This window comes from Anolis sagrei, chromosome 4, assembly GCF_037176765.1.
Source record: "Anolis sagrei isolate rAnoSag1 chromosome 4, rAnoSag1.mat, whole genome shotgun sequence".
NCBI classification, from domain to species: domain Eukaryota; kingdom Metazoa; phylum Chordata; class Lepidosauria; order Squamata; family Dactyloidae; genus Anolis; species Anolis sagrei.
In genome coordinates this window covers 191,728,606-191,744,708 of record NC_090024.1, presented here as the reverse complement: position 1 = coordinate 191,744,708, position 16,103 = coordinate 191,728,606, and the positions used below count along the sequence as shown (strand labels likewise).

General features: G+C 38.8%; 1 protein-coding gene across 2 annotated transcripts in view; it reads right to left on the bottom strand.

Annotated features, from left to right (window-relative positions):
• Positions 1–11,355: 11,355 nt before the first annotated feature.
• Positions 11,356–16,103, bottom strand: part of PRELP (proline and arginine rich end leucine rich repeat protein) — a 31,170-nt gene continuing 26,422 nt past the window's right edge. For both annotated transcript variants that reach the window (XM_060773029.2, XM_060773031.2), the window contains exon 3: positions 11,356–12,023. In XM_060773029.2, the coding sequence (XP_060629012.2) occupies positions 11,848–12,023 (176 nt within the window). In that variant the 3' untranslated portion in view covers positions 11,356–11,847. The remainder of the gene's footprint in view (positions 12,024–16,103) is intronic.

The following is a 16,103-nucleotide window of genomic DNA, read 5'->3' as shown; positions in this document are numbered from 1 at the left end:
TTCTAGTCAGCTGTGGGAGGAAAATAGATAGGATGTAAGCAGTCACTGCAGTTCAGCTCACACTGAACCTCTGCCTTCTTTCAGAACAATTTTAATAAAACCAATCTCTGGAAAGTTTATATAGGTGTGACTAAGTCTTTTATTACTCCAGCCACTATGCAAGCTAACTATGCATATAAAGATTCTTCACAACTAACACATATAAAAGGGCTGTTGGGACCTTGTATGCTGTATTTCTGTATATTGGACATTATTCGAATGTCTGTCAAGTGTTGACAGACTCAAATTCCCAGCCAGACCAACCATGGGTCTTGGTGGGAATATTAGTTCATCAATGTCTGAAGAGCAAAAGATTCTCCAGCGTTGTCTAAAAGATGTATATATATGTTTAGTAAAATTGTTGGCAACTGTAGTCTGATAATGTTAGCATTAGTTTCCGAATACAGCAATTTCTTTACAAATGAGGAACCAGCTTGGTTCTGTTTCAAACACATATTTATATGCATGCTTCAAGTCCGAAGGGTTCCTAGAGTTGCTGTAATAAATAAAAAACCCAAATGGATCATAATAAAATGATCACCGATTAATAGATTGAATATTCAAACTAAATATACATATAATTAACATACTTATACAAAGCAAATCTGTAGTGGCTCTAAATGTGCCTCACATTGGTCCTGATGTTCATTAGACATCAATTCACATTGGGTGTTCTTGCTGGTGTTTTGAAATTCCTCTTTATAATTTCAAAGGGGAAATAAATTAGTGTCATAGTGCCTGTGCTACATAGATAGGTACAGTGCAACTCCTGTATTTGGAGAGGATACATTCGAAGGATAGCACTGGAAGAGCTAGAGAAGCCCACAAAGACTTTTGGGGGGGGGGGGGGAGAGATATTAGAAGTGTGGATAAGTGAAACTGTAGATATCAAATTTGTGGACTAGGGTGTTGCACTGGATACATAAGATTATGTAAATGTTAACAGGTCATACAGAATCCCATTTTTTTTTTTTACAGAAATTATATACAGTTCATCCTACGAGGGTTGAAGGAAAAGTAATATCCCCACCTTTGTTACTTGGGTTCGGATGAGAATATTTTAATAAATCAAATGCAGAAATAATCCTTAGAATGTGCTCTTTAACTACCACTATTCACTTTTCCACATAATCACCGGACAATTGGATACATTTCTGCCAACAATTAACAAGTTTTCTGAAGCCATCACGGAAGAAGTCAACACCCTGTTTCCACAACCAGTGTCTCACAGTTCTTTCAACGTCTTCATCAGAAGCATAATGATGTCCCTGCAGATCTTCTTTCATTATCGGGAACAGATGGAAATCATATGGTGCTAAATCTGGACTGTACCGCTGGCAAATCAATGGGCATCCAATTGAGCAAGTTAAACTCTATAAATATCTAGGAGTCATTTTCCAGACTACCGGTTCTTGGAATGCCCAAGTATCCCATTCTATAGCAAATACACAGCGGAGTTACAACTCACTTTTATCATTTTTTTATGGAAAAGGTGGCCAGCATGTACCTTCGGCAATTCAAGTTTTCAATGCTAAGATTCTGCCTCAAATGTTATATGGAGCACAACTGTGTGCATTTAAAAGTGTCAAGGCCTTAGAAACCATCCAGACAAAATTCCTAAGAAGCATCCTTGGCCTCCCAAGCTGTGTGCCTAACATAATTTTACTTTTGGAGACAGGTCAGATCTCTGTTGAGTCTCGGATCTGGATGTATAAATTAAATCTTTGGTTAAAACTAATATTTTTGCCCAAAGGTTTGGCTCCATTGACCCTTGATAATCTATTCCAATCAAGGTGGAAAAAGATAGTTCAAGAGAAAATCCTAAACCTTGGATTCTCAGTTAAAAATATCCTGACCATGGGCTATACAAAAGCCAAAGAAAACATACGACAGCGTATCTGGGACACTGAGCTGCAAAACTATCTAAGCGCAGCCTCTTTTCTTCCAATCTTTAAAGATAATGGAAGGGCACTGCTACCTGCAGAGTATCTAGGCAATCTAACTATTCCCAAACATAGGAAGGCGTTATCTTTGGCTAAATACAATGTACTCCCTTCTGCTGTATTGGAGGGAAGATACAACAAAGTACCATACAATGAGCGCCTATGTCCCTGTGAGGACGAGACAGTGGAAACTGTGGAGCACGTTTTGCTGTACTGCTCTTTTTACCGTGACCTTCGTAAACATTTTATAAATCCTATTCTAGAAAGTCTACCAGGGAGATCTGCAAGGTTTTATACAGATTATCTCCTGTCTGACCAACACCCCAAGGTCACTGTCAGGGTTGCTAGCTTCTGTGCAGCAGCTATGGCTTGTCGCCCCAAGATGCTGACACAGACTTAGAAAGTTTTAACATATATTTTACCATTGATATTTTAGTATTTAAATGTTTAACACCATTTTAATTACTTTATTCAATATTGGGTTTTAAACTCTGTTTTAACATTGTTTCCTGATACCCAGATGTGTGTGTAACCTGATGCTTGTATACTTCTGTACATGTGCTTGTACATGTGTGTGTACTCTGACACTCGCACACCCTGTCACTTGTACCTTTTGATGCTGGTCATTGACCGTAATAAATGTTTATTATAATCTGGACTGTATGAAGGATGCCGTAGGGTGGTGAGATCCAGTCTCTGAAGTTCTGATGTGGTGGCATGTGAAGTGGCGTTGTCATGCTGCAGGAAAACATTTCCCTTTTCCTTTTGGACCCTTGTTAGCTGTCATTTCAAAGTTTGCAGCGTTGTGATGTAACACTCCGAATTAATTGTTGTTCCACGTTCAATGAAATCAACATGGATAATACCATCTGCATCCCAGAATACTGTTGCCATGATTTTTCCAGCTGAGAGTTGTGTCTTGAATTTCTTTTCCTGGGGTGAGTCTTTGTGTTGATATTCCATAGACTGACGCTTTGCCTCCGGGTCATAATGGTGTACCCACATTTTGTCTCCTGTCAGAATTGAATGGAGAAAGGCATCACCTTCATTCTCATAATGCGAGAGGCATTCCTGGCAAATTTCAACTCTGTGCATTTTCATTTCAGGCATCAGCATCCTGCGTACGCATTGTGCACAGATCTTCCAATAGCCAAGCAAAGCAATAATGTGACCCACACGTTCTTCTGAAATGCCGATTATGCTTGAAATTTCTGTCTGAGTGATATGACGATCATCCTGAATCAATCTGTGAACCTTTTGCTTGTGAAACTCGGTGGTTGCTGTCACAGGACCTCCAACTCTTTGTTCGTCATGCAACTCAGATGTTCCCACCTCAACATATTTAAACTTATTTGCCCAACGACTCACATCAACACAATCACCATAAACAGCTTGCATTCTTCGATGAATCTCCTTTGGGGTGACACCTTCTGCTGTCAAGATTTCAATGACTGCACGTTGCTTAAGTCTCATTGACCAACCATCTGCACAGGGTTCCATACTTCACACTTTAACAACACAACGATTCAATGTTAACACTTCCCACCAAAATGGAACTGTAGAGGAGATTCTACTGAGCAAGCCAGCACCTGCCGCATACCAGTACTGCCATGGGTTGAGGAGTTATGAAGGTGGAGGTTTTACTTTTCATTCAACAGTTGTAGCTGTGAAGTCTTTGATCTGGCAGCCAGGTCTAACTCCTATCCAAGTGATAATTCTTGGTGGGTGACTGCATGCCATCTGCTCTATCCAGGTATGGGTCTTTAAAGTGAAAATGTCTTAGACAGATGTAAAGTAGGACACATGGCTACCTCACCTATGTTGAATATTAAATCACTCAAGTTGGTGGTGAAATAAAATTTATCTTAAGCTTTAGTGGGAAAGTGACAAACTGTATCCTTCCCTCACATCCTGGAGTTGGTCCCAAATAGCTTTCTTTTACTGAAGCAGAAGCAACAGCACACAGAGAGAACAGAGGCATCTCGTTTCATTAAGAGCCATTAAAGGGCCAGGCTTCGCTGTGACATTCAAGAATAGGGCGAGGGGAGGAGATACAGGATGGGGGAAATACAATGCAGGCCATTTGCAATCCTAATGGTCTATCATTGGGAAAATTCAGAACAGTGGTATAATCAGGTTTCAGTTTAATGTTGATATTAGGAATCAGAAACAGAGTTCGGAAATAACTTTTAAGAATAAATATGATCAGCAACCAGAGTATCCATCCATCTATTCACACTATTTGAGTCTACTAACTATCTCCTTCCAACCTATTGTTCCCGATTACTTGGGTGGGTGGCTGTCTTGATGGTGCCACTAAAATGTCCCCAGTTGTCCCAGCTTTGAACCAAGCACAAACACGATGATTTCCTGTGTGAAGTAGATTTGAGCATTATGAATTACTCAAAACTATAATTTCCAAATCAAGAAATACAAAATGTGGTAGCACCATCTGGCAATATATGGAAGCATGCCACAAATTGAACAATAGCCCTTGCTGTTCACAGCAGAAGCAGGCACATCTGTCAGTCCCACTATCTGCCATATCTGAGACTCTTCAAATCTCTATGATATTCCAGATTCGGTTAAATTCCTCAAAAATGAGCTGAACCCAAATTTTCTTTTTTTGAGGCAAACACCTTCAATAGGTGTATTTATTTCCAGTATGAAAATGATCATATTGAATCTGCCTGACTTTGAGTTGTTAAAAATGAGGAGGAAAAGAAGCAACAACCATAATGCAACACTACAGTATATCAAACACTCAAAGTCAGTGTTTTTAAGCATTCAAAAGTCCTGGTTGTAAATGCACGAATCTATCAGCTTCAGTTTTTCTCCCACCCCAGACATGATGAAAATAGCAAATTTTGGTAAATTTTCATGAAAACAAATGGGAAAAAGTCTCACCGCTCCTGAATTTATCAAAAAAATTCAAAATCCTATAATTTACAAGTGTACATAGCGTGGTCTCATATTGTTTCTTTGTTATTACAACTCATTTTCATGTTTCCGAATAAGGTCATGAAATGTGTTTTATCCATTCAAAGTGGAGTCCCAATGAATTTAACCCATTGTAAATGAGTATTACAAATTTGTAATTCATGACATCTGCTAATGGGAGAGAGATTGGAGGAAGCAAAACAAATCTTCATCCATAAATGCTGTTAGAACTCAGGAAGTTGTTGAGTTGTGCTTTAAGTTGATCATTATGACTAAACGTTCCCATTCCTACCTTGCTTTTCCTACTTTAGGAAATAAACTGTTAGCTTTCATTTTAGAAAAAAATCTGCTATAATTGAAAGGTTGTGGGGTTCCTTTAGTAAAGTCCTGCCCTCTTTTGCATTTGGTCACCTGCCCTGGCATGGAAAAAAAGTTAGGTAGACATTCCGTTGCCTAAATATCTGCTTTAGTGGCAGAAATAATTAGTGCCCTTATTCATTGCTTGGCTGAAAAATTGGGAAGTAATGATGGAAAGACAGTGACAAGAGTTTTCCTCAGTATTTGTCCAATACTTCTAACCTCTGAATTTTTTTTGGGGGGGGGGGATGGTAAGGAGGCTTTCTATGCATTTGAGGGGCAAAATTGGGGGAGGGGACATGGAGGCTTGGCCATGTCCAGCTCTGTCAACCCAGAGCCCCCGGTGGTGCAATGGATTAAACCCTTGTGCCAGCAGGATTGATGCATGAAAGGTCGGCAGTTCAAATCTGGGGAGCAGGGTGAGCTTCTGCATGTTAGCTCTAGCTTCTCATGTGGGGACATGAGAGAAGCCTTCCAGAGGATGGTAAAACATCTGGGCATCTTCTGGGCAATGTCCTTATAGACGGTTGCTTCTCACACCAGAAGCAACTTGCAGTTTCTCAAAACGCTCCTGACATGGGAAAAGAAATCCCACTGTAAGCAGGACTAGGCAACATGAACTGCCCCCTGTCACAGTATTTGATGGAAATTTTCTGGAAATGACCAGGATAAGAGGCATATTATTTGAGACTTGTAAATAAATGCAGAAATGAAGCAATGTAACCCCACATGTCTTGACACATTTTGACCTGTGTGCGTGAAGTTTTGCTGTGTTTTTGATCTGCAGAAAAGCAGCTAAAAGAGTTTGCTGTGAAACTTTCTATAGGGTAGAAATCATATTATTGTCTGCTTTGGACCTTGTAAGAAAGGAAAATAGAGCGTAGTATATGTTTTGGGTGGCACTGGTATGTGTTCACATGCTTTAAGCAAATTAAACAGAAACATACACATAAACATAAACATATTTTATTATGCTATAAACAGAAATCAGCAAACCATATCCCAAGTGTTACAAGCATAAATCCCGAGTAATTCAACAAATATTAATGGCATTATGCTAATTTACACTGGTGTAACATAAGGCCAGATGAGGCCTGTCAGATAGACAGATTAAATTAAAAGCAAGTTTCATGCCTGCATTACTGTTAAAATAAGTGATCCCAAGCATGCCCAACCCCAACATGGGTACCAGTGGGATATGCTGAGTTTTGTCAGGAAATATGTCTTGTGGACTGAGGTTGTTTGGTCACGAGGGGCAAAATCCAGCATCCCCTATTGACGTGCAAGGGTTTTCATTTAAGGCCACAGCCAAGCAATTGGTTGGAAATGGGAAGAAATTGGAAATACAAGCTGCAAGTCTGTGTACTGAATTTGTGTTTACTACAGAGCTCCACAGTATGCTTCCATATTGGTTTTGGTGGAACTTGAAACAAATGATAAAAAGGAAAATATGGAAAGTTTTGAGAAGGGTACTTATGAAATTTCAAGTCAAGGCAATAAAGAAACAGTAAAGCAGGAAGGGTAAAACTAAGGAGCATAGAGAGAAGGAGGAAGAGATAGCATGAATCTTTCAATGAAAGACACTACTAACATGCACCCTCTTGTCTACTTTTTCAAGAAAAGAAGAATGGATAAGTTCAAAGCAATTTCTATTGCCCTTCACCTGGGAGAGACAGCATATTGTAAGCAATTGGGTCATCTTAATTAATATAATATAAAATCCTTAAGTGACTAGGAACTTGAGTAAAATATCTATAATTACTGTGTTTCGTTCAGATGGTTTGTGTAGCCTTTGTAAGATAATATATTCATCAAAGTTTGGGAAGGTGACCATATATATGTGATGTTAACACAACTGTTTGGAGATAGTTTTGCCATTTGAATTCCCAGGGAGAGATGTGGGGAGCAGGAAGACAGAGGAAGACTTAGACGCTATGATCTGGGATGTATCAATAATACAAACTTATAGTAATTGAAACCATTTTAAGTGATGTTATTCTATTCTATGGAATCCTGGGATTTGCAGTTTTGCAAGGTCTTTAGCCTTCTCCATGAGAGTGTTGACAACTGACAAAACTACAACTCTCAGGATTATGTAGGATGGAGCAATGGCATTTAAAGTGATGCAATAATTTTGCACTGTGGTTACACTGGTTGAAGTGAAACTCTTCAAGGTGCATGGATAAGTGCATTTACTGCCTGCATTAGGAGATCTCTACCTGTTTATATTATGATCTGCTTGTATATTTGTAATGCAAAAAAATTAAATGATCTCATAGGTCTCTGCCATTCAAATGAATCTAAAACACTGTTGTGTCACAACTCAGGGGTATAGGAAACAAACAATCCACACAAAGCCATTCTGAAAAACCAGGGAATGAAATCCTCAACTTTTTCTGAGTCAGCAGAAGTTCTTGTAAGCATGGGTTGAAATGTGAAAATGAGTATAAAGAGTAGGCCCCAAATGACTACATATAGATCTAGATCCCAGTTTCTTTTAAGAAATCCAGACTAAACTTAGTTTTATTCACCTGCAAGATGATAAACAAAAACATCCTGATCTGACTTAAAAATCATTTTATCACATACAGCAAGGACCCAAGTTCCTGAGGCAGAGCAAATCTCAAGGCTTGGCTCCTGGAAGTGAATTATGCACATTTGGTTAACTAAATATCAATTAGACCTCAGCAAAGGGAGCTCAGGCTGTACATTGAAGGTGATTTATGCAAATCAGAATAGGAAAGGCTGGTACAAGGAAGAGCTAGAGAGAGAAACATTGTCCATTTTACAGGGGGAAGTTGAAGGAGGAAAACCATTTCCCCCATTTTCGCTGGTTATTCCCCTCCCCACATCATAAACAAGGGTTGTTTCCATGGTGGAGACATGAGTGAGGGGAATAACAGGAAAACAGGGGGAGATGGTTTTCCTCCTTCAACCCATCCTCCACCCCCGTAAAATGGACTATCCTTCTCTCGCTAGCATTCCCTTGTGGCTTCTGCTCCAATAATGGAGCAGTACTGAAAGCCTTTGATTCTGCTAACTTATTGGTTTCCCCATCTGATGTAGCAATTTGATGGGCATTTTAAACTAATTATGCAATTTCCTCCCTGTGGAAATGTTATCTGGGGACTGTAACATTTACTGAATGGATATCTTAATCCCAAATGATGATCATGATGATGATTTTAAAGTCATGTTTTCTTCATGAACATGGATCTAAAAAGCTTAGATAGATTACTTTGTTCTTGTTATGTGCCTTCAAGTCAACTCTGACTTGTAGCAACACCATCTAAATGAGTGGTTCTCAATCTGTGGTTCCCCAGGTGTTTTGATCAAAACATCTGGGGACCCATAGGTTGAGAACCACTGATCTAAATGTTTTCCTAATCCTCATTTAACATTTCAGCATTGGAGATGCATGAACAATCACTTGAAAAGGCCCACCAATGAATACAGATGCCAATTTTGTCAACTGTCCTGGACTTTATGGCATTTAACTTTCAATTTATGAGTGAAGCTTGCTGAGTACAATACTGGACTCAAGCAGTTTTAATTCAAATGTTTGTACTGTTGCCTGGGAATGCCCATGTTTCTTGGCCTCAATTTTTTCACCATAAAATAGAGAGAACAAACATTTGTCTCACAGGCTCGATGCAAAGTGGAATGGGGATGAAATTAAACTTCTTTACACATATCCCTACCACACTACACTCTTATAGCACTATGATTTCACTTTAGCTGCCTTGGTAAGATCCTTTGTAATTCTGTGGTTTATAGTTTAGTGGGAACTGAGAGCTCTCTAGCTGACAGTTCTAAATATCTATTCCTAAACTGCAAAGCCTGGGATTCCATTTGTTGTGTTCTTGTTAAATGAGAAATAATGCTATAAAAGAATCATGCAGCAGCCATATTCTTTGTGCCTTTTATGTCTTGTTGTGAATAACAAGAGGTTATGCTATAGCTGATTGGACCTTGTCCAAAATCACACACACAAGCAGTTGCTAAGCCCCTTTCTGTTGCTGCTAAGGTGGAAGGAAAATGTATCTAGAAACTGGAGAAATTAGGAGAATCCTCCCCTGCCCACACACATACACGCACAAATGCCACAATTCATTTTTGTTGGTAGTTTTCTTGTAATTAAATATCTTTATGTCTATGCTTCTTGTTGTGTGTTTGAAGTATAAAGCACACAAACATCAGCATAGGGGAAAACAAAGAACATATTCCACCAATTCAAGTGACTGCTGCCCATTTATGGAGGGGTTTGCACTTTTAAGCCACATGGAGATTCTGCTGACATCTACTCATTAATGCATTTGCACATTTCATTAACTTTCTTCAGACTATATTTTGAGTTACATTATAAGGAGAGGGGGGGACGACAGAATTTACCTTGCAGGGGGCATGTTCTGAAAAATGAAGGAAAGTTTTATTTTATAGTATCTAGACAGACATCACTGGGAACAATGTTTTAAGGTTATTATCTTTTGTGTCACATATAAACTTTCATGCAAAGAAATATGGTACAGCATCAAGACCTCTGATGAGATACAGATTGCATCAGGAAGTTCATAACGGGGCACATCATGCAAAAACAAAACAAAATAAAATGTGGATCTATCTTTGAAAGTCATCAAGACAACAAAACTGTATTTTACAGCTGTATCACACTGTGGCAATTTCTCTCTGCCATTGGAATTAAATCACACCAACAAATTGAAACCGGGTGCCAAGATCTTCCATCAGATTAACATAAAATTCTGCTCATGCAGCATAACAATATGTTGTTCCTTTTATGGACCCCTAGAACGAGACACACAATGGGGACATAATTCCTCAGGATCTGTGATGGACCAGGAGAAAATCTCAAATGATGCCTTTGTCATCTGGCATCTGTCTATGCTCAAAAGCTTCTCAAATACCTCTCTTTCCTATCAGCCATTAAAGGGTCATTGTGGGAAACCAACAGGAGGAAGGTAAGTCTAGCACAGTCATTGGTCATTGTGTGAGGAAGGTACCGAACTCCTTTCTTCACAATGATCAAAAAAAGTACCGGGGCATAACTGAGTTACACTTTTGAATGTCATGGACAGGGTGTGAATCAGAATTAAATTGTTAAGGATGGCAGCAGCCATTATTGTCTTGGGAAACAGTGGTTCAGAACAAGAGCTGGTAGTCTCTTTTCCTTTGCTAAAGGATGTTGCTGTATACAACCTCTACTACCTCAAAGAACAAAAACAGTAGGATGTTCAGACACTATTCTTTGCACCCACAATGTTCCACGGTTTACAATATGCACTGTAGTTTGTGTATCCATCGCTACCTGCTATAGAACAGAATTCTTACTATCCACATTTATGCTGCCATACATTTGATGCTTACTTTCTTTTTCACTCAACTTTATGTTTACACAAATAGCACTTAACAAAGAAACCATTTAAATGTGCTTTGGTATCTTCCTTCTTTCTGACAGTTATGATGGATGTACCTTCTTTTATAATGCTGATATTGTAGTGAGGCCAATGCCTATTTGATGTTCTAGGCCACAAAATGGGAATACACATACTAGATGCAGCTGCATATGTTCTCTTCTATAAAAAAGTATAGAACAGGGATGGCCCTCAATTGCCCATCCAGATGCTGTTGAACTGCAGCTTTTAATAGGCCTGGGTAACAACGGAAAAATTTGTTTCTAAAATCGATTTGTATTTGGGGGTTTTTTTTGTTTCGATATTTAAAATAATTACAAAATGTTCCTTTTAAAAAGTTCGATATTTACGAAATTTCGTAAATGGTAAAAAATTAACGAATTGATTTCCGAAACAATAACGAATCAATTCGTTAATGGCGGACGCGACCGCGAAATACGCTAAAAAACCTCCAAAACCTTCTGAAGCTTCCCTCTCCCTCTGTTGTTGACTGTTGGTGTGATATTATAATTTTTTTTTCCACTAATTAAACCATAAAACTGGCCCAGACATGCGGAAATAATAACGAAACGACCTCAAAACAATAACGAAACGAATACAATATCGAAATACGAAGCATTTACAAAACATTTTTGAAAATTCGTTTTTTTAAATAATTGCTCCAGAATGGTTCGTTATTGTTTTGTAATTGAAAAAATTAACGAATTATTAACGAATTATGAATTAACGAAACGAAACCGCCCAGCCCTAGCTTTTAACATTCTTCCCCATTAGCCAAAAACCAGCAAGGGCTGCTAGAGTTGCAATTCAACAATACCTGGAATATCATGCAATTTCCACCCTGGTCTAGAGGATTCCAGTGTTGTAGTTCTGTAAATGTTGTGGATATCAAAGAAAAATCTGTGCAATACTCCTAGCAGAGCAAACTCTCCATAAGATGCTACATAAAAGAAGGGTTACACCGAGAACACATCTTCCTGCAGACAGAAAAAGAAGCAGAATGGAGTAGCAAAGAGAAGGCACTGGGGAGGCAAGGTCAGGGTAGAGATGATGAGATATATTTCCCCATGTCTAACATAGACTAGAATCAAGTCACTGCACAAAGTCAAGCTCCCAAAGAGTGGCGACTGCTGCGAGGCTTAGAATACAACAGATTGCAAGAGTCGGAAACACATCATCAGGTCCAAGGGGATTGGTGGCTTCAAATGGTTGCCATCTAGGCGCAGATAACGAAGGCGAGGCACGTTATGAAGATCTGAAGATGGTTCTTGAAAAGACATCAGAGATATGGGGCATATCTGGGTCCCGTTGATTTCTAAAGGGAGAAAAAATGGCAATAGATTACGAGACTGAAGATGGCCAGAGACAATGAGTGTGTAAATCTATGAAAGCTTATACTAATCTATGAAAGCTTATACTACTATTTCTTTCTCTCATGTATTCTCAAAGGTGCTACAAAATCTCTTTGCATACTGATATTTCAAATAAGTTTATACTGTTGTCTTCTTTCCACCCAGTGGACATCCTATTGTCAGTTACCAGGATGTATTGTCAAAGGCTTTAATGGCTGGAATCACTGGATTGTTGTGTGTTTTCTGGGCTGTATGGCCATGTTCCAGAAGCATTCTCTCCTGATGTTTCACCTGCATCTATGGTGGACATCCTCAGAAGTTGTGAGGTCTGACCTCTGACTCACAACCTCTGAGGATGCCCGCCATAGATGCAGGTGAAATATCAGGAGAGAATACTTCTGGAACATGGCCATACAGTCCGGAAAACACACAACAACCCAGTTAACAGAATTATTCAAAGTACAAGAGAACAAAGAAACATGGAGCATCAGGAAGACAAACAAGCTTTATATACCTTGAGCTACCTACTTCCACTTGTCTAAAGGTAGGCTATAAATGGTGAAAGTAAATTTAAATTTAGTGGCCATTACAGAAACATCCTATCAATGCCACTTAGTACAGTTGCTGGACATATATCTGAAGCTGAATATTGCATTGGTGTCATCTAAAGAGATGATGGTGATTGAATCTGTACCAGTTATTCATCTAAATGTTAAAGGAGCTAACCAAGCTACTGAATCCACAGGTGAGAGGGGGAATCAAGTTCCACATATTCAATATTGTCTTTAAAGTTTGGACTAAAATCCCAGTTTGATTCTCTGCTCCACTGATATTAGAGCTATGATCTACAACTACTTGCATGTCCACAGTAGTTTATGCTATACTAAATATGTCTGCCCATAGCATGACACTTACACTGTTGTTATTTAATGCAACATAGATATGGCTGCCCCTTTGAAAATGGCTTATATTACTGCAGTGGTCCTTTTTGATTCTAGGATAGACATTGCTATCCTTTACAGGGAAATGGCAGAACTTCCATTGTGAACAACTCTGCCCTGATCATTTCTCAATCCCTATGTGTTTTCACCTTTCATAGCACACTATTATCTATCTATCCCCCACCTATTCATCTTTCTGTCTGGCATTCTTCTGAGGCTGGGACCATTACTGCTGTTTACCCACATTATCAAAGAAAAGCTAGTATTAAATGCAAGCAAAAACATAATGAGAACAGTATACAATCTAACATTCCAGGGCTGCTTAGAATAGAGATGAATATATCCCCACCTGGTATCCAGCCTACAATAGCATGAGTGTTTTGTGCTTATTAGCGACACATTCTAATCCTCTTTTTCTTTTCTTTTGCAATATCCATGCCATTCCTCAACTATTAAGACTAGTATAGAATTTTGCAAGCCATAGGTTGCATTCCAATCTGTTTTGGGGTATGCTGAACATGTGAAGAGGAGAACAAGAATGAGAATGGCTCAAACCTCAACACACAGTCATATTTGTTGCTATTTCCATTCATGTACCCTCTCCATTTACAGAAATCTGCCTGGAAAGTGACAAAGATAATAGGGTGAGAGACAGAGTAAATCTTCACTCCTTCTTCATATGTTCATTATAACCCAAAAGCAGAATGGTCATTTCTATTCCTTTGTAACAACAACAAAGAACATATTCCCTCTGAAGGGCCAGCTGCTTGTGAGAAAACATGATGGTAAAAAATATTCAGGTCTACTGAATTTATTCTTAATATTCAAGATTTGTCATGCAATAGAATTCCAGATCCATTTTTGGGAGTTCTGGTTTCCTTCAAGCTGTTTCTGGCTTATGGAGACTACAAGGCGACCCATCACAGGGTTTTCCTGTCAAGTTTTTTTTCATTAGAGAAGGTTTGCATTTGCTGAAAGAGCCCAAGGACACCCAATAGGTTTCTATAATTAGGTAGGGATATGAACCTTAGTCACCAGAGATGTAGTCAAACACTTAAATCATTACACCACACAGGGTCCTTATTAACTCAATGCAACCTCCTTGATTTGTTTATAGATTCCTCTTCCAGTATCAGAGAACCTTAAAAAGAGATACCAGGCAGACTCAAAACATGAAAACATATCCAGTATTTAAAGGCATCATAATAATTGTAACAAATATTGTATTGTATCTTCCCTCCAGCTCAAGCTGCCAATGAGAGAGGCTGTAAATGGGCAAGTTTTACAATGAGTGTCATCTCCAGGGCATGTAATGGGATATTTTCAGTTTAATAGTTTTGTTATTATTTCCACATTTTACAGATATTTTAAAACACACAAATACACTGCCACTGCTATTGCGAAAAGAATTCAGGAAAAGGTTACTTTTGAAGGCCCTCTCATGAAAATAGTCACTGGCCACTCTGACTTATTATGTAAATAGTAGTTGAAAAGGTAGGATCCAAATACCCTGGGGGCTCAAGTTCTCATGTAGTCTTGGAAACTAAGTACAATCAGCCCTGGTTAATACTTGGGTGGGAGATCTCCAATGAATACCAGATTTTCTAGGCTATATTTCAGAGAAGGAACTGGCAAACTGCCTCTGAGTATTCCTTATCTCAGAATACCCTATGGATTTTCTGAGGTTGCCATAAGTTAACAAACATTTTGAAGACATATAGACAGTTAGAGCGGTTGAGAGTTTAAAAGCTAACTTTTTCGAGTGTTAGACACATTTGGGTTTGAGTGCTTCTCTAACAAAAATTAATAATGAGGTGATTATCACCCCTCTGACTGAAGCATCTCATTACCAATTAATAAACTGTCTGTCGTCATAGATATCATGTCCCTGCTGTGAAAAATGCTTTTATTCTTACTGTAAAGATGGAATAGCTGATGCTCAGAAACACATGCACACATTTCAAAAGAAACCTGAAGTCCTTTAGTCTGAACTCTGTTGAAAGAATCCAAAGGGTTTTAGAATTTTGAAGCTGCTTGCTAAAATATTAACATCAGAAGCATGGAACAGGTGCCATTATATTACTCTAGTTGTGTAGAAGCTGGCCATCATACTGAAAGCTGCAGCATTTGAGGAAAAGTCCCTTTACAAATCTCAGTTCATTCCCACCCTTTTACAATTCAGTCTCTAGCCTTTGTGCTTGCAAACAAAAGATTTAAACTGTAACCTTAGCCTTGATGCCCAAATCCAATTGTTCCTCCCAACTGATGTGAATCTGAATCAATGGTATCTTGGGAAGTTAACACATAAGTTTAAAACTCAATGGTTCTACTGTCACTGGGCCAAGCAATTTGATTTAGGACAGACTCCAAGACAAGTGCAAACCTGACTTATGGAGTGAAACAACAACAAAAAAGAATCCCATCATTTAGAAGCAGGTACCATCCATCTGTGAACCTGACTGTGCTGTTTGCACGAGTGATCAATGGTGCTTCAATGAAGTAGCCTGGTTCAAAAGAAATGTTTTGCCTTGAGCTGCCAGATCTGAATAAAGCTTCTCAAAATTTAACTAGAATTTCTATCTTTGGGGCCCATCATATAAGTAGAGTTTATTGGTTTCAAACCGCAAGCCTTTCAGACTGCTGGAAGTTTAAATCATAGTGCCTGTGTATGGAAGGGTGAATACAAGCTGCCTTGGCTTTTTAAGTGTCATGACTCTGCTTGTTAAGCATTTTGGAAGAAATTCTGCATTCTTGAACCCCTGCAGACATTTTGAATCCAGGCAGCAGGTGGTGGGAGCCCCAGCAGAGCAAACATCTGGGGTAGGAAGGGGAAGTGGCTTTGTTATTCCCACAACTGCGCTAGTGCATTCCTCAGAAGGACACCTATTGTATCAAATGACCTGAGCTTTTCCTAATGGAATAAATATTGCCAGACTCACAATAGAAACTTCACTCTTTCTATTTCATATTCTATCCAATCTAACTGCAAATAGGGATACAAATAGGGATACAATCTAAGTGTATGCTACCTGGCATACTAATATACGTTGACATCTATATAATACACACATGTATAAATTCCTCATTATTTTAAATGTGCAT